Source organism: Crinia signifera, chromosome 4, assembly GCF_055691185.1.
Source record: "Crinia signifera chromosome 4, ASM5569118v1, whole genome shotgun sequence".
Classification (NCBI taxonomy): domain Eukaryota; kingdom Metazoa; phylum Chordata; class Amphibia; order Anura; family Myobatrachidae; genus Crinia; species Crinia signifera.
In genome coordinates, this window is record NC_139220.1 from 69,761,159 (window position 1) to 69,780,068 (window position 18,910).

The 18,910-nt window shown below is 43.7% G+C and overlaps 2 protein-coding genes across 4 annotated transcripts in view; both read right to left on the minus strand.

Annotated features, from left to right (window-relative positions):
* LOC146074090 (dihydropyrimidinase-related protein 3) overlaps positions 1 to 18,910 on the minus strand; it is a 229,658-nt gene that overhangs the window by 11,959 nt on the left and 198,789 nt on the right. For both annotated transcript variants that reach the window (XM_083181825.1, XM_083181826.1), the window contains exon 8: positions 14,325 to 14,445. In XM_083181825.1, the coding sequence (XP_083037951.1) occupies positions 14,325 to 14,445 (121 nt within the window). The remainder of the gene's footprint in view (positions 1 to 14,324; positions 14,446 to 18,910) is intronic.
* Positions 6 to 7,743, minus strand: LOC146074091 (uncharacterized). 2 transcript variants are annotated; one of them, XM_083181828.1, is made up of 3 exons: positions 7,176 to 7,743; positions 5,692 to 7,068; positions 6 to 4,981 (listed from the first exon to the last, which is right to left on the minus strand). In XM_083181828.1, exons 2-3 carry the CDS (start codon positions 6,181 to 6,183, stop codon positions 4,331 to 4,333), a joined length of 1,143 nt encoding a protein of 380 aa, XP_083037954.1. In that variant the 5' UTR covers positions 6,184 to 7,068; positions 7,176 to 7,743; the 3' UTR covers positions 6 to 4,330. The 2 variants fall into 2 exon arrangements, with proteins under 2 accessions (XP_083037954.1, XP_083037953.1); XM_083181827.1 differs by having other exon boundaries at positions 5,692 to 7,743.

An 18,910-nucleotide genomic window follows, 5' to 3' on the forward strand; every position in this document is an offset into this window, starting at 1 on the left:
ATGAGAGATATTGAGACGTCAGATGTTGCATTACTATATTTTGGCATTACCGATGTAATGTATGAGGGATATGGTAGCTAGGTCGACATATATTGGGTCGACCACTAAAGGTTGACAGGGCTTAGTTAGACACATGAAATAGGTCGACAATGGGAAGGTCGACATGTTTCATGATTTTATTCCAAAACATGCAGTATTTCATATTAGCACATGGAGGGAGAAGGGATACGGTCATTGGGTCACCAGCAAGTTGTTAGACAGTCATTAGGTTGACACCATTAGGTCGACATGTGTCTAGGTCGACATGAGTCTAGGTTGACATGGGTTAGGTCGACATGGGTCATAAGGTCGACATGGGGTTTTTCACTTTTTTTGAGCCGACGTGGTATTACATGCCCTACCATCCACTAGGGCATGGTGGGAGAATAAAATAGAGTGCCGAGTGTAGCGAGGCACCGATCCCGAAGTATGGCGAGCGGACGAGGTGCACTTTAACCTGTGTCCATGTCGATTGCATCGACATTAGGGGGAAAAAAACAGTGAAAAACCCCATGTCGACCTTTTGACTGTTGACCTTATGACCCTGTCGACCTAACCCATGTCGACCTAATGACTGTCTAACAACTTGCTGGTACACACTCAGGGAGAATGTAATAGTGAGCCACCATACTCGAAGCATGGCAACCACATCGTTACACTGATATGGTGTCCATGTCGACTTTCGGGACAATTTTTGTTTGACTGTCAACCTAATGCTTGTGTCGACCTTCCAACCCGGTCAAAATTAGCCATGTCGACCTTTAGTGGTCAACCTTCATAGTGTCGACCCTTTGACCCATAGCCTATGAATAGCAAGGGAAAGTAAACCACCTAATGCCATAAGAAGGCACCTGAATGACACATCTTATACAGTACAAGTTCAAGGTTTTTAAACGCCCCCACTTTTCAATGAAATGTATTTTTTAAGGTTTCAATATATGTAAGATGGAGAAAAAAAATCATAAAATAATTTTAAAATTCATTCAATTCATAAACTTGTATCAAAATATTTGACTCAAAGTAGCTCCCGTTTGCAGACACAACCATTGATCACACTAGCTAGCAGCATTATTCCTACAATGGAAAACAAATATTAAATATTGTTTGTGAAGTTGCCACAAATGTTCTGCGCATATGGATTGCTTTGCTTTCACCCTTCTGGACTGAAGGGTGAAAGCAAAGTCCAAGCTAGCTCAATTGGGTCATTCCATAATCTGAAGCCTATGGTCTTGTTTTTCCCCTCAAAAAGTAGTTCTAAACTAGAGATGAACTGACTCTGGGACAAAAAAAAACAAAAAACGGAAGGACAGCGCAGAGTATTTGTTTGTTGGATGAAAAAAAATCCTTATTTATTAAAAATGATAATTATGGACATGCATATAATATAATGACTCTGGGACATCTATCTATATATATATCCTATGTGCCACAATTTTAAGATTTATTGGTCTATAAACCTCCTTCCAGTTCAATAGTCCATTGGCTATGGCCCAGGAAGGTATGGGAAACAGTGCATTTTTTGTTCTTTTTTCACCTTTAGTACTGTATGTACTGTAGTTTACCACTTACCTTTATATCAAATTCAATCTTCTACTAGATTGATTTGCATTAATATAATTAAAAACTGGAAAATGGGGAAGTTCTAAAACTTTAACAGTGTAACTTAATATACTCATAAACACATATAAATCTATCTGGCTCTGTATTAGGGAATGACTAGCTGTAGTAAATGAAATCTAGACTAAAGTACAGTTAAAAAAATTAGAATGAATTGGTTTACATACTGTAGTAATCACATACTGGTCCCGTCAGAGTAAACAGGCTTCTCATTCAGTGTTACTGTGTGCTTCTTATTAAGCTGGGTACACATATGTACAATTTCATTTTTCTTGCGACCGTTCGATCGACCGTATACACGTTCGGCCGTCCGAAACATACGACCGATCTGCGCGTACACATATGTACAATTTTACTGGCGACGTCCGATGTACTCCCGTCCAAACAATCGCAAGAAAAAGATTGTACCACCGTACACACTCTCCCGTTCTGGCTATTCGAACGATAAAAATGTACACAACATTATCATAATGGGCTGGATTAAAAGAGCATAGCAAAACGAGGCGTGATCACGGAACAAAGAATCGTTCGTGTAGTACAGTGAATAGAGCCGTGACTATTCATATCCATTGCTAGCTGTACTGGATATACGTACGTACGTTCGTCTATCGGTGCATTTGGGCCTTTTTAATCATGAGCTTGAGGAGAAGGAAGGCTCGTGCGTGCATTTTGGCTGCTATGGCCATCAGATTGCGGGCTATTAAAAAAAGAAAAAGGACCAAGAATCGGAGCTGCTGGACCAGAGACTGGCTTCTGAGGAGAGACACCTTCTCCCACATGCCATTGCTACAGGAGATACGGGAGAACAATCCTGATGATTTCAGGAATTATCTCCGTATGGATGACGCTACCTTCATGGAGCTGCTGACACTGGTTACCCCTTTAATAGAGAGAGAGGACACCTATTTCAGGAGGCCTATTTCTGCAGAGCAGAGACTGGTGGCAACGCTGCGTTATCTGGCAACAGGCAGGACCCTTGCCGACCTGAGATTCACAACCGCAATATCATCTCAAGCGCTGGGGTTGATAATACCAGACACCTGTGATGCCATCGTCCAAGTTCTACAGGAGAAATACATGAAGGTAAATATAGAAATTACATACATGTCCCCCATATGTATAGCTGTGCACATACCTGTACCCTATATGTATATCATTACAATGCCTGTTAATGTAATCTTTACACCAGTGGGTGGGGGGTCATTTTGATAAGGCGGGTAATAGCTTTGAGGCTGCAATGGGGGAGGGCTGATGTGTCTAAAATCAACCCAACAGATTAATAATACGCATATACTTTTATATTGCAGTTTCCATCGACCAAGGAGGAGTGGCAAAATATTGCACGTGATTTCCGTGATCTTTGGAATTTCCCTAATTGTGGTGGAGCTATCGATGGCAAACACGTCAGAATCATGCCCCCTGCAAAGAGTGGCTCTTTTTATTATAACTATAAGGGGTTCTTCAGCATTGTTCTAATGGCCATCGCTAATGCTCGATACGAGTTTGTATTTGTGGACATTGGGAAAAATGGTAGAGTTTCAGATGGAGGAGCCCTGGAGTATACCTTTTTCCACGACCAACTGAAAAAAAATCTACTGAATCTGCCAGAGCGGACTGAAAATGAGCACGGTTTGAACTTTGTTTTTGTGGCGGATGAGGCCTTTGCATTGCACCCTAATGTCCTTAAACCCTACCCACAAAGGGCACTGAACAGGGAACGGCGCATTTTTAACTATCGCCTGTCACGTGCCAGGCGAGTGGTTGAAAATGCGTTTGGGATTCTGAGTAATAAATTCAGAATTTTTCACAGTGCCATCAATCTGCGCCTAGATAAGATTGACAAAGTGGTGCAGGCCTGCTGTGTGCTGCACAACTACATGCGCAGAAAAGCGGTGCACACACAACAACTGGGGGCTACAGTGGACGACAGCCAAGTTGTTGACGAGCCTATTGGTCTGACAGCTTTGGCAAATAATTTAAACACCAGAAATGCATCAACGCAAGCAAAGTTGTCAAGAGACGAGTACTTGGATTATTTCAATGGTGTTGGGGCTGTGGAGTGGCAGAATGACATGATTGCTTAAAAATGTACGTTTTTGTCATTGTAAATATATTGTTTTTTGGTGTGTACTAATCAATATTTTGCCAATAAAATTTGTATACTCACAGTTCCGCACAAGTTGTCCTCTGCGTCTTATTGCAGCAAGGAGGGGGAGGTGGAGGCCGAATCACGGCAAGTGAGTGGTAGTACTCAGGTGCCAGGCATTCCTGGAGGGCACAATGCCACGGCACCTGGAGTGCAGACTGTACCCAGTACTGGTGTTTATGTACTAGCAAGTAGTTGCTCCACCACACCTATTTCTATGCCAATTTCTCCTGGTACTTTTGTACAGTCTCCAGGAGCAATACATGAAGGTAAATATTGAAACAACATGCATGTACCCCATATGTATATCTGTGCCCTATAGTCACCCTGCATGGTAAATGATATTTTCACACGGACACCAACTAGATTACAGAATTTTTAATTTTTGTATAAATTATTAACTTATAAACTTATAAAAAATATAACATAAATAACAAGGAAATAAATAATAAAGAAATACTTAAACATAAAAATATTTAAACTATATTATTAAAACAAAAATGCAATTAAATCAACTATATAAAATATTTACATCTGGTGGTAAACTTGGCCCACCCCATAATCCCCTGTATCCATCGGTGGTTGGGAGGGAGATGGAGTTTGGAAGGGGCCACCAGGTGGACCTGGTGGGAGCGTATTAGCCGCCGTTGCCGGTTGGTGCTGCCTTTGCCCAGTTGGTGGCTGTAAATGGTGATACTGGGGATATTGCACCGGGTGAAATACAGCTTGTTGGGGTATAGGAGCTGGGCTGATGGGTTGAAATTCAACCCTAGGCAGAGGGGTCTCATCGGTGAGACGTGTGTGCCGGGTCAGAGTCCCCACACGGGCCCGGTACAGCGTCTCATAAAATATGCGCTCTACCTCCACCCTTGTAGCCGGGTCCAACTTTCGCAAATTGTCCGCTAATACGCTCCCCACCCGGTCCGCATCATCCTCATCCATGCTCATCAATCTGTTGGCAGACTCCAGGATCTTGGTGGTTGCCACGTCCGCAGCATCTGGAGTCTGCCTCGGCCTTTTGCGCCCTCTTCTTGATGGTGCTTCTGCTGCACTTTGAGCGCTTGATGGAGGTTCACCGCTGGTCGTGGCGGTTGGTGTGGGGGTGGAGCAGAGGGTCGGTGAAGGCAGCTGTGATGCCACCTCCAGCGATGCCGAAGACTCCTCCTCAAATAGCGATGGCTGTAACAAAACAAGATGATGTATCACTATAGATTTTTAAGACTTCCATATATTTTTATATCTACGCAGAAGAACGCAGCCCACACACCACCATGTTGCTGCCATGGATGAAAGTGAGCTAGTTGAAGAGGCGTTATGATTGGCATCTCTGGAAACTAATTATTTAGATACCAGACATAACAAATACTAATTTAAACACCAGAAATGCATCTATGCGTGCTAAATTAACCAGGTATGAATACATGCAGTATTTTATTGGTGTTGGCGCTGTGGATTGGCAGAATGATATTATTTCGTTAATTTTACACCACAAAAAAATATTACAATAATCCGCGCCAGAAAGACTACAACAGTGTAGATACCAGGGATTACCAATGGCAACCAAAACTTCCAAATACAAAAAATGTGGGAAATGCACTTGCGATGTCTGAATATTGATCACTGTCTTCCCAGGCGGATAAGAGTATAGCTCCACCACTGAGAAGAACCAGAATTAGGGCCACAGAGAAGGTCAAATTGACGATGTAGAACCAAAAGGGTGGGGTATCGCCCCCTGCAACTGACCTCTCTGTTGTGCCCAACAGAGAGGTCAGTTGCAGGGGGCGATACCCCCCCCTTTTAATTTTACATGTTCACAATTTTTATACTGTACTTGCTGTTATATTTATCTTGTGTGCAAAAAATTTTTCAAAAAAAATCCGTCTACTTACTGTGCCGCAAATGGTGTCATCTGAAACCTCTTGGGTGCACGCGGAGGTGGAGGGTGCAGGCTGGTTCCTTGAAGTGTTGCCGACCGAATCCCTGGGCAGCTCCTGGTCCACCGTGAAGGCCAGCAGGTCATAGTACCACAGCCTGGGCACATACACTTGGTCTGCCCCTGCCCCAGACCGCTTTGAGGACTCAACCTTATTTAATTCCTTTTTAAATACGGTCCTCATATTAGCAATGCGAGTCCGGACCCACTCCACATTTGCTATGGGGTAGTATGTCTGGCTCACCCTCACCAGCTCCTCCAGAGCAGATAGCCTCTTCTGCCTATTCGAATGGTCTCTGGATTTGGTGTTCCATAAACAATTCTGATCCCTGTAGGCCTCAATGAAATCCTTCATAAATTCGACATTTTTTTCTGCCATGGTTGAATTTCTGTGCCAAAAAATAAAATAAAAAGGCATATTATTTTCTTGATACAAAAAGCACACCATAAACCATTTAATGTACAGGTGTTCAGTCTGTGGGCCACTAGATATACTGTAGCTATAGTACAGGAGTTGAAAGTCTGTGGAACATAGGATACACGGTCACTACAAGCCCCAGCATACCCCTGGCCCACAGATTGAAGTCCCTGTCATAGAAAACTACACATTTTGTTTTAATACTCACCGAAATAAATGTCGATACAGTCCGGAAAATTCGCTGCGCTGCTCCGATCAATCCAACAGCAACGACGGAATATTCTTTCGTGCAGAACGTGGCTTGAAACACAGTGATTGGATGAGCACAGGAATCTCCGCCCCACTCACGTGCTTCGCGTCACACAGACACGGGACATCGAGGAGCCATGTCGGAGGGTCTGGCGCCACCGCATATGGGGGAGGCCAGTACAGAACCTTTGATTTCCAAATCAGTGATAACCACAGATAAAGAAATCGCTGACAGACAGGACAACAAGGAGAAAAAAGTGACGCGCGCATCCGCCATGTCATCTGCAGAGGTGGAACTGATGGTCAAAATGCTGGATAGAAGGGACTACGATTGTTCGAGAAAAACATACCCCAAGACAAATTACAGAAAAGAAATTATTATGCAGCGTGTATGCAAGGAGATAAAGGAGAAGTTTGGGAAAAGAAGGTCCAAATACCAGCTCCAAAAACGGTGGTCGGACCTGAAGCACAAGGAGCAGGCCAAGCTGAAGAAAATTCGTGGAATTATTAAAAGAAGTGAGTCCAATGCCCTAGGTGGCTTTATTAATATACTGTCATGATCCATTACATTTTGAGTGTTTTGCTGACATGTTGCTTGTTTTTATTTACTCAGAGGAAATCCAATCCAGGAGAAGGCATGAGGAAGGCAGAGACAGGGCCTCCAACCTAAAAATAAAGAAGGAGAGTACAACAGGTAAGGTTTTGTACCAGCACACCAACAGAACAACACATGTTTTATACACACAACAAGGGGTAGTAATATGTCACTTTACCTTGTCACTATAGATGATATCCAGGCTGCGCAGCCGATGGAAGGGACCACAGAGGGCCACCAAGTGATTGCGATCACCAGCAGTGTAGATGGTGAGTGTATACTGCAAATCATCTTTATGGGATAGTGACGTATCATTTGTGGAAAGGTAAACATTTCTTTATCTGTACTTATTATAGATATCATCGAGATTTCAGATGTCAGTGCAGAGGGGGAGAAGAACACACCATCACCTGACACGTCCAGCGACGAAAGCACAATGCAAGAAAACATGACACAAGTCCATAAATGTCTACAAGAACTAAGCGGGAAAGTCCATACCGTAGCCCAAAAAATTACGAAAATCCAAAAAGGCGTAGCAGTAGTACACTCTTTATATGAAAAAATTTATAACGGTTTGCATTATAAAGTCAAAAAATAGTTTGTGTACTTTATTTTACTTGGTTCTCCTTCTTGTTTATTTGGAGGCCAGCAGCATGCACCTTAAAATGGTGCATGTCATGGCAAGCAGTCCCACGGCAGCAATGCATCACATGTGAGCAGGCCGGGATGTTCCCATGTGATGCGTTGCTGCCGTGGGACCGCTTGCCACTACATACACCACCATGTTCAAATGTGTTTTCATGTTTTTTGGGTGGGTGGGCTTTCCTGCTAAACCTTCACACGTGGCACTTATGTCATGGCAAGCAGTCCCACGGCAGCAATGCATCACATGTGAGCAGGCCGGGATGTTCCCATGTGATGCGTTGCTGCCGTGGGACCGCTTGCCACTACATACACCACCATGTTCAAATGTGTTTTCATGTTTTTTTGGGTGGGTGGGCTTTCCTGCTAAACCTTCACACGTGGCACTTATGTCATGGCAAGCAGTCCCACGACAGCAATGCATCACATGTGAGCAGGCCGGGATGTTCCCATGTGATGCGTTGCTGCCGTGGGACCGCTTGCCACTACATACACCACCATGTTCAAATGTGTTTTCATGTTTTTTGGGTGGGTGGGCTTTCCTGCTAAACCTTCACACGTGGCACTTATGTCATGGCAAGCAGTCCCACGGCAGCAATGCATCACATGTGAGCAGGCCGGGATGTTCCCATGTGATGCGTTGCTGCCGTGGGACCGCTTCCCACTACATACACCACCATGTTCAAATGTGGTTTTATGTTTTTTGGGTGGGTGGGTGTCCGTTCCTGCTACACCTTCACGCAAGCACCTGTATGTGATACTCTGTTCAGGTCCGACCACCCAAATAAACAATGTGTTCACAGTAATTTTTGTCAGTATTTCTTAATAAATGTTAAGTGTTTATGCAGAACAATGAACATCACATATCTATCTATCTATCTATCTATCTCTATCTATCTATCTTCTATAACTTCTAGAATGCACACACAACGATTATTTATTTCAAAACGAATGCACACACAACGAATATTCTTTAACAGCATGGGGCGGAAAGTACGGGGGAGAAGACTTCCTGTTGTTTACTTGCTGCGCTGATGGAGGGATGACGCAGCTAGTCAACACCCACATGGGCGTGCTGCGTTTGGGAGGAATGATCGCAGGAACGGGCTGCATATCGATCGAACGTGCGTACACATGTCACTTTTCTTTCGATATGGAGCCGTCCTGTCGGAAGAATATTAAGCAGCAAAGAACCTGCGACCGACCGACCGTGGACGGCCAAAAGCGTTTTTGGCCGTTTATCGATCGCAACGAAGGGATCGGGACAGCGTACACATATATACAATCGAACGGCCGTTCGTCCGCAGATCGGAAGAACGGCCCGACGATTGTACATATGTGTACCCAGCTTTAACACATTACGTGCCATGAGCTGGTTACATTGTGCTCTCATGTGTCATGTGCCACACTGTAACTGGGCTTCCAGCCCACAAACACCACGACTTGCACTTGACAACTATACAACATATATTTACATAAAAATACATTTCAATTTGCACAATAGTGTTGGTTGTACACACTTCTTAATATAGACAATCTTGGGGAAATGATCACCCCCATCGGAGTTAGGTGCTGGATGTGCTCTACTAGATTTACTATATTCCTGTATAATCTGATTGTCTGAAGGAAGGGTTCTCAGGTCTCCCATCCCTAGTTTTGTCACTGGAAATCACAATTTAAGAACAATTAAAAATTATTGTCTCATTCTAAAATGAACAGAACTAACGGAATTAATAGTTTTCACCTGTTTTAGCACGCTTACCTCGTACACGCAATCATATCATCTATTATACTGATGGGGGTTTTTCTAGTCATGGATGAAACATATGGAAAAGATGATGATACCTAATAGACTAGGCTGCCTAATAAAAAAGAACTACTGATACCAGTCATCTATTTTTTTTTTTTTTAATGCCAGCTTGTTCTGTCTAATTGGTAAAATTAATAAAATGGGATGTTGCCCATAGCAACCAATCAAAATCTAGCACTTCTTTATTGAGAATCTTTTCAAATATAATTCATAGAATCTGATTGGTTGCCCATAGCAAGATCCCATCTTCAATAGAACTGCCACCTTAGTAAATAAACCCCAAAGAGAGCATCAAGGCTGATATGCAAAGGAGGAAACATTTTCCCCATGGTCACAACCCACTTGGAATTGTTCTCCATAACACAACAGCCAATTTGTATTGTGTGTTTATTGGTCCTATTTATACCATAAACTACTTTAATAATCATGCTATATTCTTGCATGCTTGTAATTCTCTGACATACGGCCAGTTCATTTAAAAAGAACAATGTGAACAAGAATACATAAAATCGGACTTTACTACATGCTAAAAAACAGATGTGCATAAAGCAGAGATGCTTTGTAAGATTAATATTCCAATATCTGCTGATCCAGGGCTAATGTGAGTAAAAGGTTTCAGCTGCTTTTTTTTATTACCTTTTATAAATAGCTTTTCTTAGCTCATTGTGTGTTTATGTTAACTGGAACATCACATTAATGAGACTGCTAATGCCCCTTTCTCACTACAGGTCTTAAACGGTAAATTGCCATTTTTTTCCCATCTCTAAACGTTTAAGGCTGCAGTGGGAAAGCGCCAGAGTTGATTTAAACGTTTCAAAGCCATTTTTTCTGCAATGAGAATGAGTCTGAAACGGTATTTAGGATCCTACACTAGTCATCCACCTCCTCTGGTACCTATCCTATCCCCTCTCTCCCCCCCCCCCCCCGTACCTGCCAGCTGCTACCCTCGCTTCCCCCCCTGCCCTGGTACCCCCCTCCCCCCCATACCTGCTAGCTTGTCCCCCCCCCCCTCCCCTGGTACCTTGCAGCTGGTACCTTGCATACGGGCAGCATGGTAGGCAGCGGGCATTCAAGGGCTCCTAGTCGGCAGGTCCCAGACTGATTGCTGAAAGCATCATGCAGGAGGAGGCTGGTGCACAGACAGCGGGGGCACAGGGGATCCGGGCAGTGACTCCGTGCTCAGGAGGAGGACGCGGAGGAAGGTCCATTAGGAGATTGTCATTTCATCGGCGGGGGTCCCTGCCGCGAATGGGAAATAGCGGAGCCGTTCATTAAATATGCGCTCATTTAATGAACGACTCATTTAATGAACGGCTCCGCTATTTCCCATTCGCGGCAGGGACCCCCGCCGATGAAATGACAATCTCCTAATGGACTTTCCTCAGCGTCCTCCTACTGAGCACGGACACGCTGCCCGGATCCCCAGTGCCCCCGCTGTCTGTGCACCAGCCTCCTCCTGCATGATGCTTTCAGCAATCAGTCTGGGACCTGCCGACTAGGAGCCCTTGAATGCCCGCTGCATACCCTGCCTACCATGCTGCCCGGATGCAAGGTACCAGCTGAAAGGTACCAGGGGAGAGGAGGGGGGGAGCAAGGTACCAGGGCAGGGGCAGGGGGGGAGGGGGTACCATGGCAGGGGGGGAAGCGAGGGTACCAGCTGGCGGGGGGGGGGGAGGGGGGGGCAGGACAGGTACCAGGGGACAGGAGGGGTTTAAACAGTATTACTGCAATGTGAATGGTACTTAAACGGTATTTAAAATGGTAATCTACTGCAATGTGAAAGCGAATACCGTTTTAAATACCGGGTCTTTAAACGGCTTGGCAGTGGGAAAGCAGCATTAGATTGGATCCGGTTGATTGGGTGATAGTGTCTAGGTCCACAGTTAATAAGACGACTACTATTGCTCGACTGGCAATATGTTGACACATTAAAATGTTGACATACAATATGTCAAAACAAACAGGTTTGTCAAAAGGATGAAACAAAATGTCGATATGGTAATGTCCCGACACATTAAAAGCTTGACATATATGTTTTTCAGGATTTCATTTTTTTTTAATCCAACTTGTTCTCACTTCTTAATTAATGTCAGCATAGAGGGGGAATATAATAGTGTGCCGAGCGTAGCGAGATATCGAGCCTAAAGCATGGCAAGTGAAGCGAGCACTAACTAGAGGCCCATGTTGACATAGACATATTTTTTTTTTTAAAACATGTCAACTTTTTTCTTTGACGACCATTTTCATGTCGGCCTTTTGTTTGTATCAACCTTTTATTCATGTTGACCTTTTCCATTAGTCAACCTTCTGCAGGAGACCAATAGAGGCCCAGCTAGCCACTGTCAACCTAATGATCCACACCCACTTAGACAGTATTCCTGGGTTCTGTGCTCTCCCATTGCTGGTGGTAGTATTATTTTTGTATTATAAAGGATGTATTAACTTATAAAGTTATACCAGTCAAAAACTTGGTTCCTTTTTTAGCAGAGCATTCGGTTTACTCCTTGTTGAAATGCAGATGAAGTAGACTTTATTTGGCTGCAGCACAGATACTACCAATTAATTTCAATGGAAGTCTCTACTCAATGCTACCTCGACCAGTTGCGTGAGCCAAGAGTTTAATTTTAAAAAAGCAACACCATCTCTATTGAGGGTTATTCCACTAACCTGTCAAATATTAATCTACTTTAACTAGTTTTTGAAAGATACATAAGTAAACATGGTGCAGTTACTCAATAATAATGAAAATAGCCCCAAATTAATATTCATCTTCAATTATACAGGTACACATTCTAAAGGGAATCTAACACCCCCAATGCTATGCAGTTTAGTAGCATATAACTTTATACTATAATATATATATATATATATGTATAGATATCAAATACGCGCTCAATAAAGGATATTCTTTGTAATCGGATAAAGGGTTAACAAGAGGCAGCCCAACCACTAAGATACCTTAGGGCCAGGGAACACAACTAGAAATAGACAACCCAATCGTGGAATGGTGCCTTAAATATACAATTATGAGTGTCCATAAACTCCAGTGAAGTGGAAAAGACGTTGTTCATCCCAAAGACGTTCCTCAATCAAGGGTACAGTACAGAAGCATCCCAATGTGTTTAGTCAATATAGACTTCGTCAAGGGAATATTAATATACTGTAGCTACAATCAAAGATGGTTAATTTCATAAAGGATTAGGCATATAACTAGATGTTGTTATTTCAATAAACAACCACAATAATAAATTCAAGACCTTGGGTCAGCAAGGATTAAATTATTTTAAAATTAGTAGTGAGTACGCCAGGAAGGTTTTAGATCAGTGGTCGGGAACCTCAGGCCCTGGGGCCATATGCGGCCCCCGTAGCCAGTCTGAGTGGCCCTTTTACCCACCCGGCAGCTTTGCCAAGAGTCAAGTACAGGGGAGATCTTGCGAGATTCCTCTTAATCAACAGCAACCAGAGACTGTCAGTCCTATTCAGCGGCAGCCGCTGGAGCATGGGATGGCTGCAGCAGGACAATTTTTAAGAGAAATTTTTACATATGGCCCCCGAAGGATTTTTCCACCATACAATTGGCCAATGGCACAAAAAAGGTTCCAGGTTTTAGATGATTAATTGAAGGGAAAAAGTTTTTTAGTTCCGCACAGTATGCTCCTTTTGTTCGTCTTCTTATGAGTTATATTTTCATTTTCTTTAACCTTTTTTTTTAACATAATTTTTTTTATTAGTATATTTGCTAGACAGTGGTGCTACCCTTCTTCCATGACGATTCACAATAAGAAAAGAAAAAGGGGGATGGTGAAATTCGGGGTGCACTCTGAAAATATCACTAGAAGACGTCCAACTGATAATTCACAAATTCTTAAAATTTAACTTTTATTGTTATAATTTAAAAAAAAATTATGTTTAGGTTTAGGTTTTAGATGATACTTAGTCTTCCCAATTAGTAGATATAATAGAGACACCAAACATGTTAGGAGTCATACTAAGTCATCCAAACAGCTGAAAAATCACCAAATTGGTTGTAATACTGATGTAAATTCCTTCCAGATGTAAAGCATCAGCAAAAAAGCCTTAAGAACAGAGCTCTGTCTCCTACAGGGAGGGATTCTAGCTGCTATCCCTGTAGGAGATTTAATCCTTGTGACCCAAGGTCTTGAATTTATTATTGTGGTTGTTTATTGAAATAAGAACATCTACTACTATGCCTAATCCTTTATGAAATTAACCATCTTTGATAGAAGATATTCCCTTGAAGTCTATATTGATGTAACGCGTTGGAATGTTTCTGTATTGTACCCTTGATTGAGGAACCTCTTGTATACCTTGTATTAACAATTTGAAGAACTTAATAAATACGTCTTTTGGATGAACAGTGTCTTTTCCACTTCACTGGAGTTTATGGACACTCATACCTGATCTCTATGGTCTCATTTTTAATTGTATATTTCAGTATTTCAGGTGCCATTCCACTATTGGGTTGTATATATATTGCAATAGAGAAACTTGATATCCAGAGGATATATTAGGCAGCACTCCTTATTTCAAATGCAAAGAGAGATTTATTTCATATGTCGACCAGCATCAACATATACAAGTCTGGAATGCAACAGATGGCAATAGCAATATTTGAAAAGCATGGGTTCAAGTCATATTTAAATCATATTCGCCAAAGGTACAGTATGGCAGTTTGTATATATATATATATATATATATATATATATATATATATACACACACACACACATGCATACATAAATACACACACATTGTACCTTTTTTTTTTATTAAAAAACATAAATCTGTAACATCCAAAATGGCTGTCTTTTATTTTGTCGGTTTAGTAGCAGACTAGACTGATATAGTAATCACCTTTTTTCCTGGCTTGGGAGATGAGATCTACAGAGCTTTTGCTCATCACTTTGGTCACATATAGTGGACAGTTTGTTTGGCTTGCAATGGTTATGGCACGAAAGACAGCCTCTGCTTCCAGCTGAAAGAACAAAGACACGGGACAATGAACACTTGACAATAAGATTCAGCATCTTCCGCAAAACAGAAAATATGACACTGGCTCAAAAGTTGCAGACAAACAATATTATGAAAAGGCGACAAATGGAACCTTTACACTTTGTCCACTCACTGTCTGTAACAAACAAATTCTTCAATAGCCTCAGAAACATGGACTTGTGGGGCCTACACACAGGGCATTTCCGGGCAGTTTCTAAGCGATCTCACTAGATTGTTTATAAAATGCACCTACATCGCTCCGTGTGTAGGGCCATAGAGGTGCGCGACGCTATCGCCCGGCAATAAATATCCAGCATGCTGGATATCAATTTCTTAATAGCTGGTCAGGGCCAGTGTTCTCAGCGGAGAACACTGGCCCCGACAGATCGCTCAGCACACAGCGATGACACATCACTGTGTGCGGACTGATCTTGCTGAGCATTCTAGCATTGCTCGGAACGCTCAGCCACATTTGCCTGTGTGTAGGCCCCTTTACACATATAAAAAGCAAATAAATTATTCAGAATCTGGAATAAAACCAATTTCTGTGCAACTTCTTTAGTTCTGGAAAATAAAATTGGTATTTAGGCTTAAAAAGTGTCACCTGGTTTGTTCCCTGCACTTTAGGAAAATACTTTTTTAATGCATTTTGAAACACTATGAACTCATCAAAATTTGTACGGAAAGAGGTTTACTCAAAGGGAATTACTCAATAAGTATTTGCTGTATCTCTAAACAGCAATGAAGTGGCAGCTCGTCAGAACATACCAGAGTTTAAAAGCGGTCAGGCCCATTTTGCCAAAAATGGCTGTGGATTGTCGAGATCACGGCCAGATCTTGACAATCCATGGGCGTTCTCGCACACATGCCCTCTTTTCGACAATCGGCAGGCGGGATGTTGAATCCCACCTGCCAATAAACAGGCGAGCGGACAGAAAACGGGTCCCCCTAAATCTCTGGATGGTAATTGAAGAATACCCTCCACAAGATCTCTACCTCTTGTTAAACAGACAGGTAGGAGATCACACGCTACAGAACAGATACATGGATTTGTAGTCAGCTAGTACAGGTGAGATAAGCAGCAGTATAATGAATGAAAATAAATGCAGGAATATAGATGTATGCTGCAATAAAAAAAAATGCATTTTTAACTTAACTTTTTATAAAATCATCACTCAGTCCCAAATATTACCTGAATTTTGTTCCCACCAGACAGATTGGACAGATAAACTCTTTAGCTATGCACCCAGCTTTAGTCAGGGAGAGTCAACTGTAACCAATTGGCCATCTTTTTTTAATTTTAATGTTTAAAAAAAAAATAAGTAGGCCTTTAGGAGTCTAACAGCACGGGGGGTCTCTGCCAGGATTCGGGAATACCTGTAGTGTATGCCATGGTGAAGGATGGGTATACAGGTTCAGACTAGTAAATAACCGTAAATTTCCAGCAGAGTAGCAACAATTAAAATTTTGAGCATTTTCTAACAAGCACCCGTAAATCCGTCTGGACCTAGAGCTTTATGTGGCAACATGTAATTGCTGCCCTGTTAATCTCATCATCCAGGATATCCTTTTTGTGTCATTTTAGTCAGAGCAACTACATTTATCAAAACAGTACGTAAATTGTCCTGTTGAGGAATAACGCTATATACAGATGGATCCAGGCTCTTCTTTGCAGGGGATGGCGACGCCATCTGTTTTTGCGAAAGGAGACACGTGCGCACACAAGATGCTCACGTGTCCCCTTCCGACGGCTTCCCCCGGGTCACCGCCGGTCAACCGGGGTCCCCACCGATTCCCCGCACCCCCCCTTCAGGGAGACGGACAGGTTTCCGTCCCCCCGGCGCACGGACACTGAGACGCGCGTGCGCATGAGACGCACGCGCGTCTCAGTCAGATGGCGAGCCGGGCTGCTGGCGGATCGCCAGCGGCAACGTTCTGGCGATTCGCCAGCAAAGAGGAGCCCGGCCCCATCTGTAGCCCGGCCCCATCTGTAGGTCAGCATAAAACCTGTCAAAATAGGCCAAGATCTCTTTAGTTTTAGTGTAGGTTTTGCTCAAGGACATTTCGCGACACTGCAACAAGAGAACTTCTTCCACTGTCTCGAAATCATGGCCAAAATTTTCTGCGTCATGTTGCCTCACCGGTAATATGAATGTTTGGTATAATCTTGTTACTGTGCTTGAGCAGTTAAAATGGATTGCAATAGCTTTGATCAATTTTCTGGCTGATATGATCATTCAGAAAATTGGACCAGGATTAAGTTCGAATTTGCCCATTGCGCACTGCAAATCACAATATAATTCAATAGTAACTGGGGCCTGATCCAAGATGACACTATCCTGCAACATCGCGGCCTTAAAACTGGGACAATAGCGAATTAGACAATAAAATATAATCAATCCTAGACAACGAGCCGTGAGCTCTAGACAGATGAGTAACGGAGCGATCAGTCGTTGGTGGAGTGAGCTCCCTGGTATATGGACATCCGTGAGTAATAGCCGCCTGCCTGGCTTGTTTTGGCCCGGCAAACCATCGCGTGTTAGCGGTAGAAACACTCGTTATCCTACCACCCGCAATAACTGCTGACCTGGGGCCGCCGACGGTTGTAGGAGACACCGTGTGGACTGCAGCGTGTCTGCGCTGAGCGTGAGGCTTCGGGAGCCTCCTCTGCCTCCCTCTCTCCCTCTGCCTCCCTCTCTCCCTCCTGGCTGGGGGAGACGCTGTCCGGAGCGCAGCGTGTCTGTGCTGAGTGTGGAGCTGCGGGAGCGCCCTGCACCTCCCTTCGCCTTCCTCCCTCCCTCCTGGTTGGGGGAGACGCTGCCTGCTGCCTGGAGCGCAGCGTGTCTGCGCTGAGTGTGAAGCTCCAGGAGCCTCTTCCGCCTCCTTTTGCCTTCCTCTCTCCCTCCTGGTTAAGGGAGACGCTGCCTGGAGTACAGCGTGTCGGCGCTGGGTGTGGAGCTGCGGGAGCGCCCTCAATCTCCCTTCGCCTTCCTCCCTCCTGACTGTATACTCGCTCTGCACTTCGCCGGGAGTGAGGGGCGCCCGGAGATATCTCCAAAAGCCGGCATCCAGAGGGGACTAATTACAGCAGCTACACGGCAGACAGTGAGAGCGTCTGCTTGTGTTAACTACTTTGCAGCCATCAGCAGCTGCCGACCCCCATTATATGGGACAGTGTACTCCTCAGCAACCTTGTGTACAGAGGTGGCATATAGGGGTTGTGAGAGGGCCCCTCTCTCTATTTGGTACACTGACACGGCTGCAAGGCACACTTTGGTGCTTACTGTAGCTGCATCTATTGGGAGTGGAGTGTGTGCTCCCCCTGCTCTGTGGCCCCCTTGTACTTTTGATTTGGCAAGACGCTCATCCCCGTGTCAAGATCCTTTAGCTTCCTGGGACATTGCCTCCTTGACCTCCAGGTTCGGCTCCTTAAAGAGACAGCGTCCTGCAAAGTTTTTGTTCCAACGCAGACCCTGAACTGTCCGGATAGTGTCAGTAAACTGGGAGTCTACATGGAATCTAAGCAGAAATCTGGTGAAGTATGATCACTGCTTCCCATGCTAGAGTACAGGACTTTGCCCGTGCTGCACCCCTTCAGTGGAACGCACTCCCTCGCTTCATTAGACTCTCCCCGACCTTGCAAAGCTTCAAACGGGCACTGAAAACTCACCTATTCATCAAAGCGTACCCTTCCACTGCATAAACCAGCTGGTTCTCCGACCCCTTGCCTGTTTCCTGTTTACATCCTGCTATCTAACCACCACCCCCTCGCTTGCACCTCTTGTAATCTGTCTGTCTCCCCTTCCTACTAGATTGTAAGCTCCTCCGAGTAGGGCCCTCTTCCCTCCTGTTGTCAAAGCCCACTTCTCTTCACATTTCACTCACAGCTCTCCTTTACTCCAACACTCAGTGACCATCTTCATACTCATCTCCATCATTGGCCTCAAGCCTCTAGTTGTATGTTGATTGGGTCCTCACTACTTACATTTAAGCTGTAATGTGTATTGAACTGTGGTGCTCTTTATTTGTACTGTATTTTTGTTATTTATTCAATGTTATGCCAAGTTTTTGTCTCCCTGTATTGTTCCTTTGTACGGCGCTGCGAAACACTTGTGGCGCCTTATAAATAAAATTATAATAATAATAATAAGTATAACTTACTAATTATTACCTGCTTATATCTCCTACTGTGTGCCCCGTGAATATAGGACATTGCTACTGTAACTGTGTGAAACTGCTGAGATACATCCGTGCCCGATTGGGCAGTACATGTCTGTCCATCAGATTTCAGATCTTGTGATAAATTGTATTTAAAATGGACTGTGGCACCTTACCACTGCAGTAAAATAACTCAGTGGGTCGTGTCCCACTAGACATCACAACCTTGCAGGCTGCTTCGTGAGAAATAACCCTGCGGAGCACAAGCGATCCAAATAATAAAACATCCT

Coding starts and splice junctions, on each gene's coding strand:
- LOC146074091 (XM_083181828.1), bottom strand. CDS start 6,183: ATGGTGTGCTTTTTGTATCAAGAAAATAATATGCCTTTTTATTTTATT. Junction 4,982..5,691: donor ATGACACCATTTGCGGCACA/GTAAGTAGACGG, acceptor GTTTTGTTACAG/CCATCGCTATTTGAGGAGGA.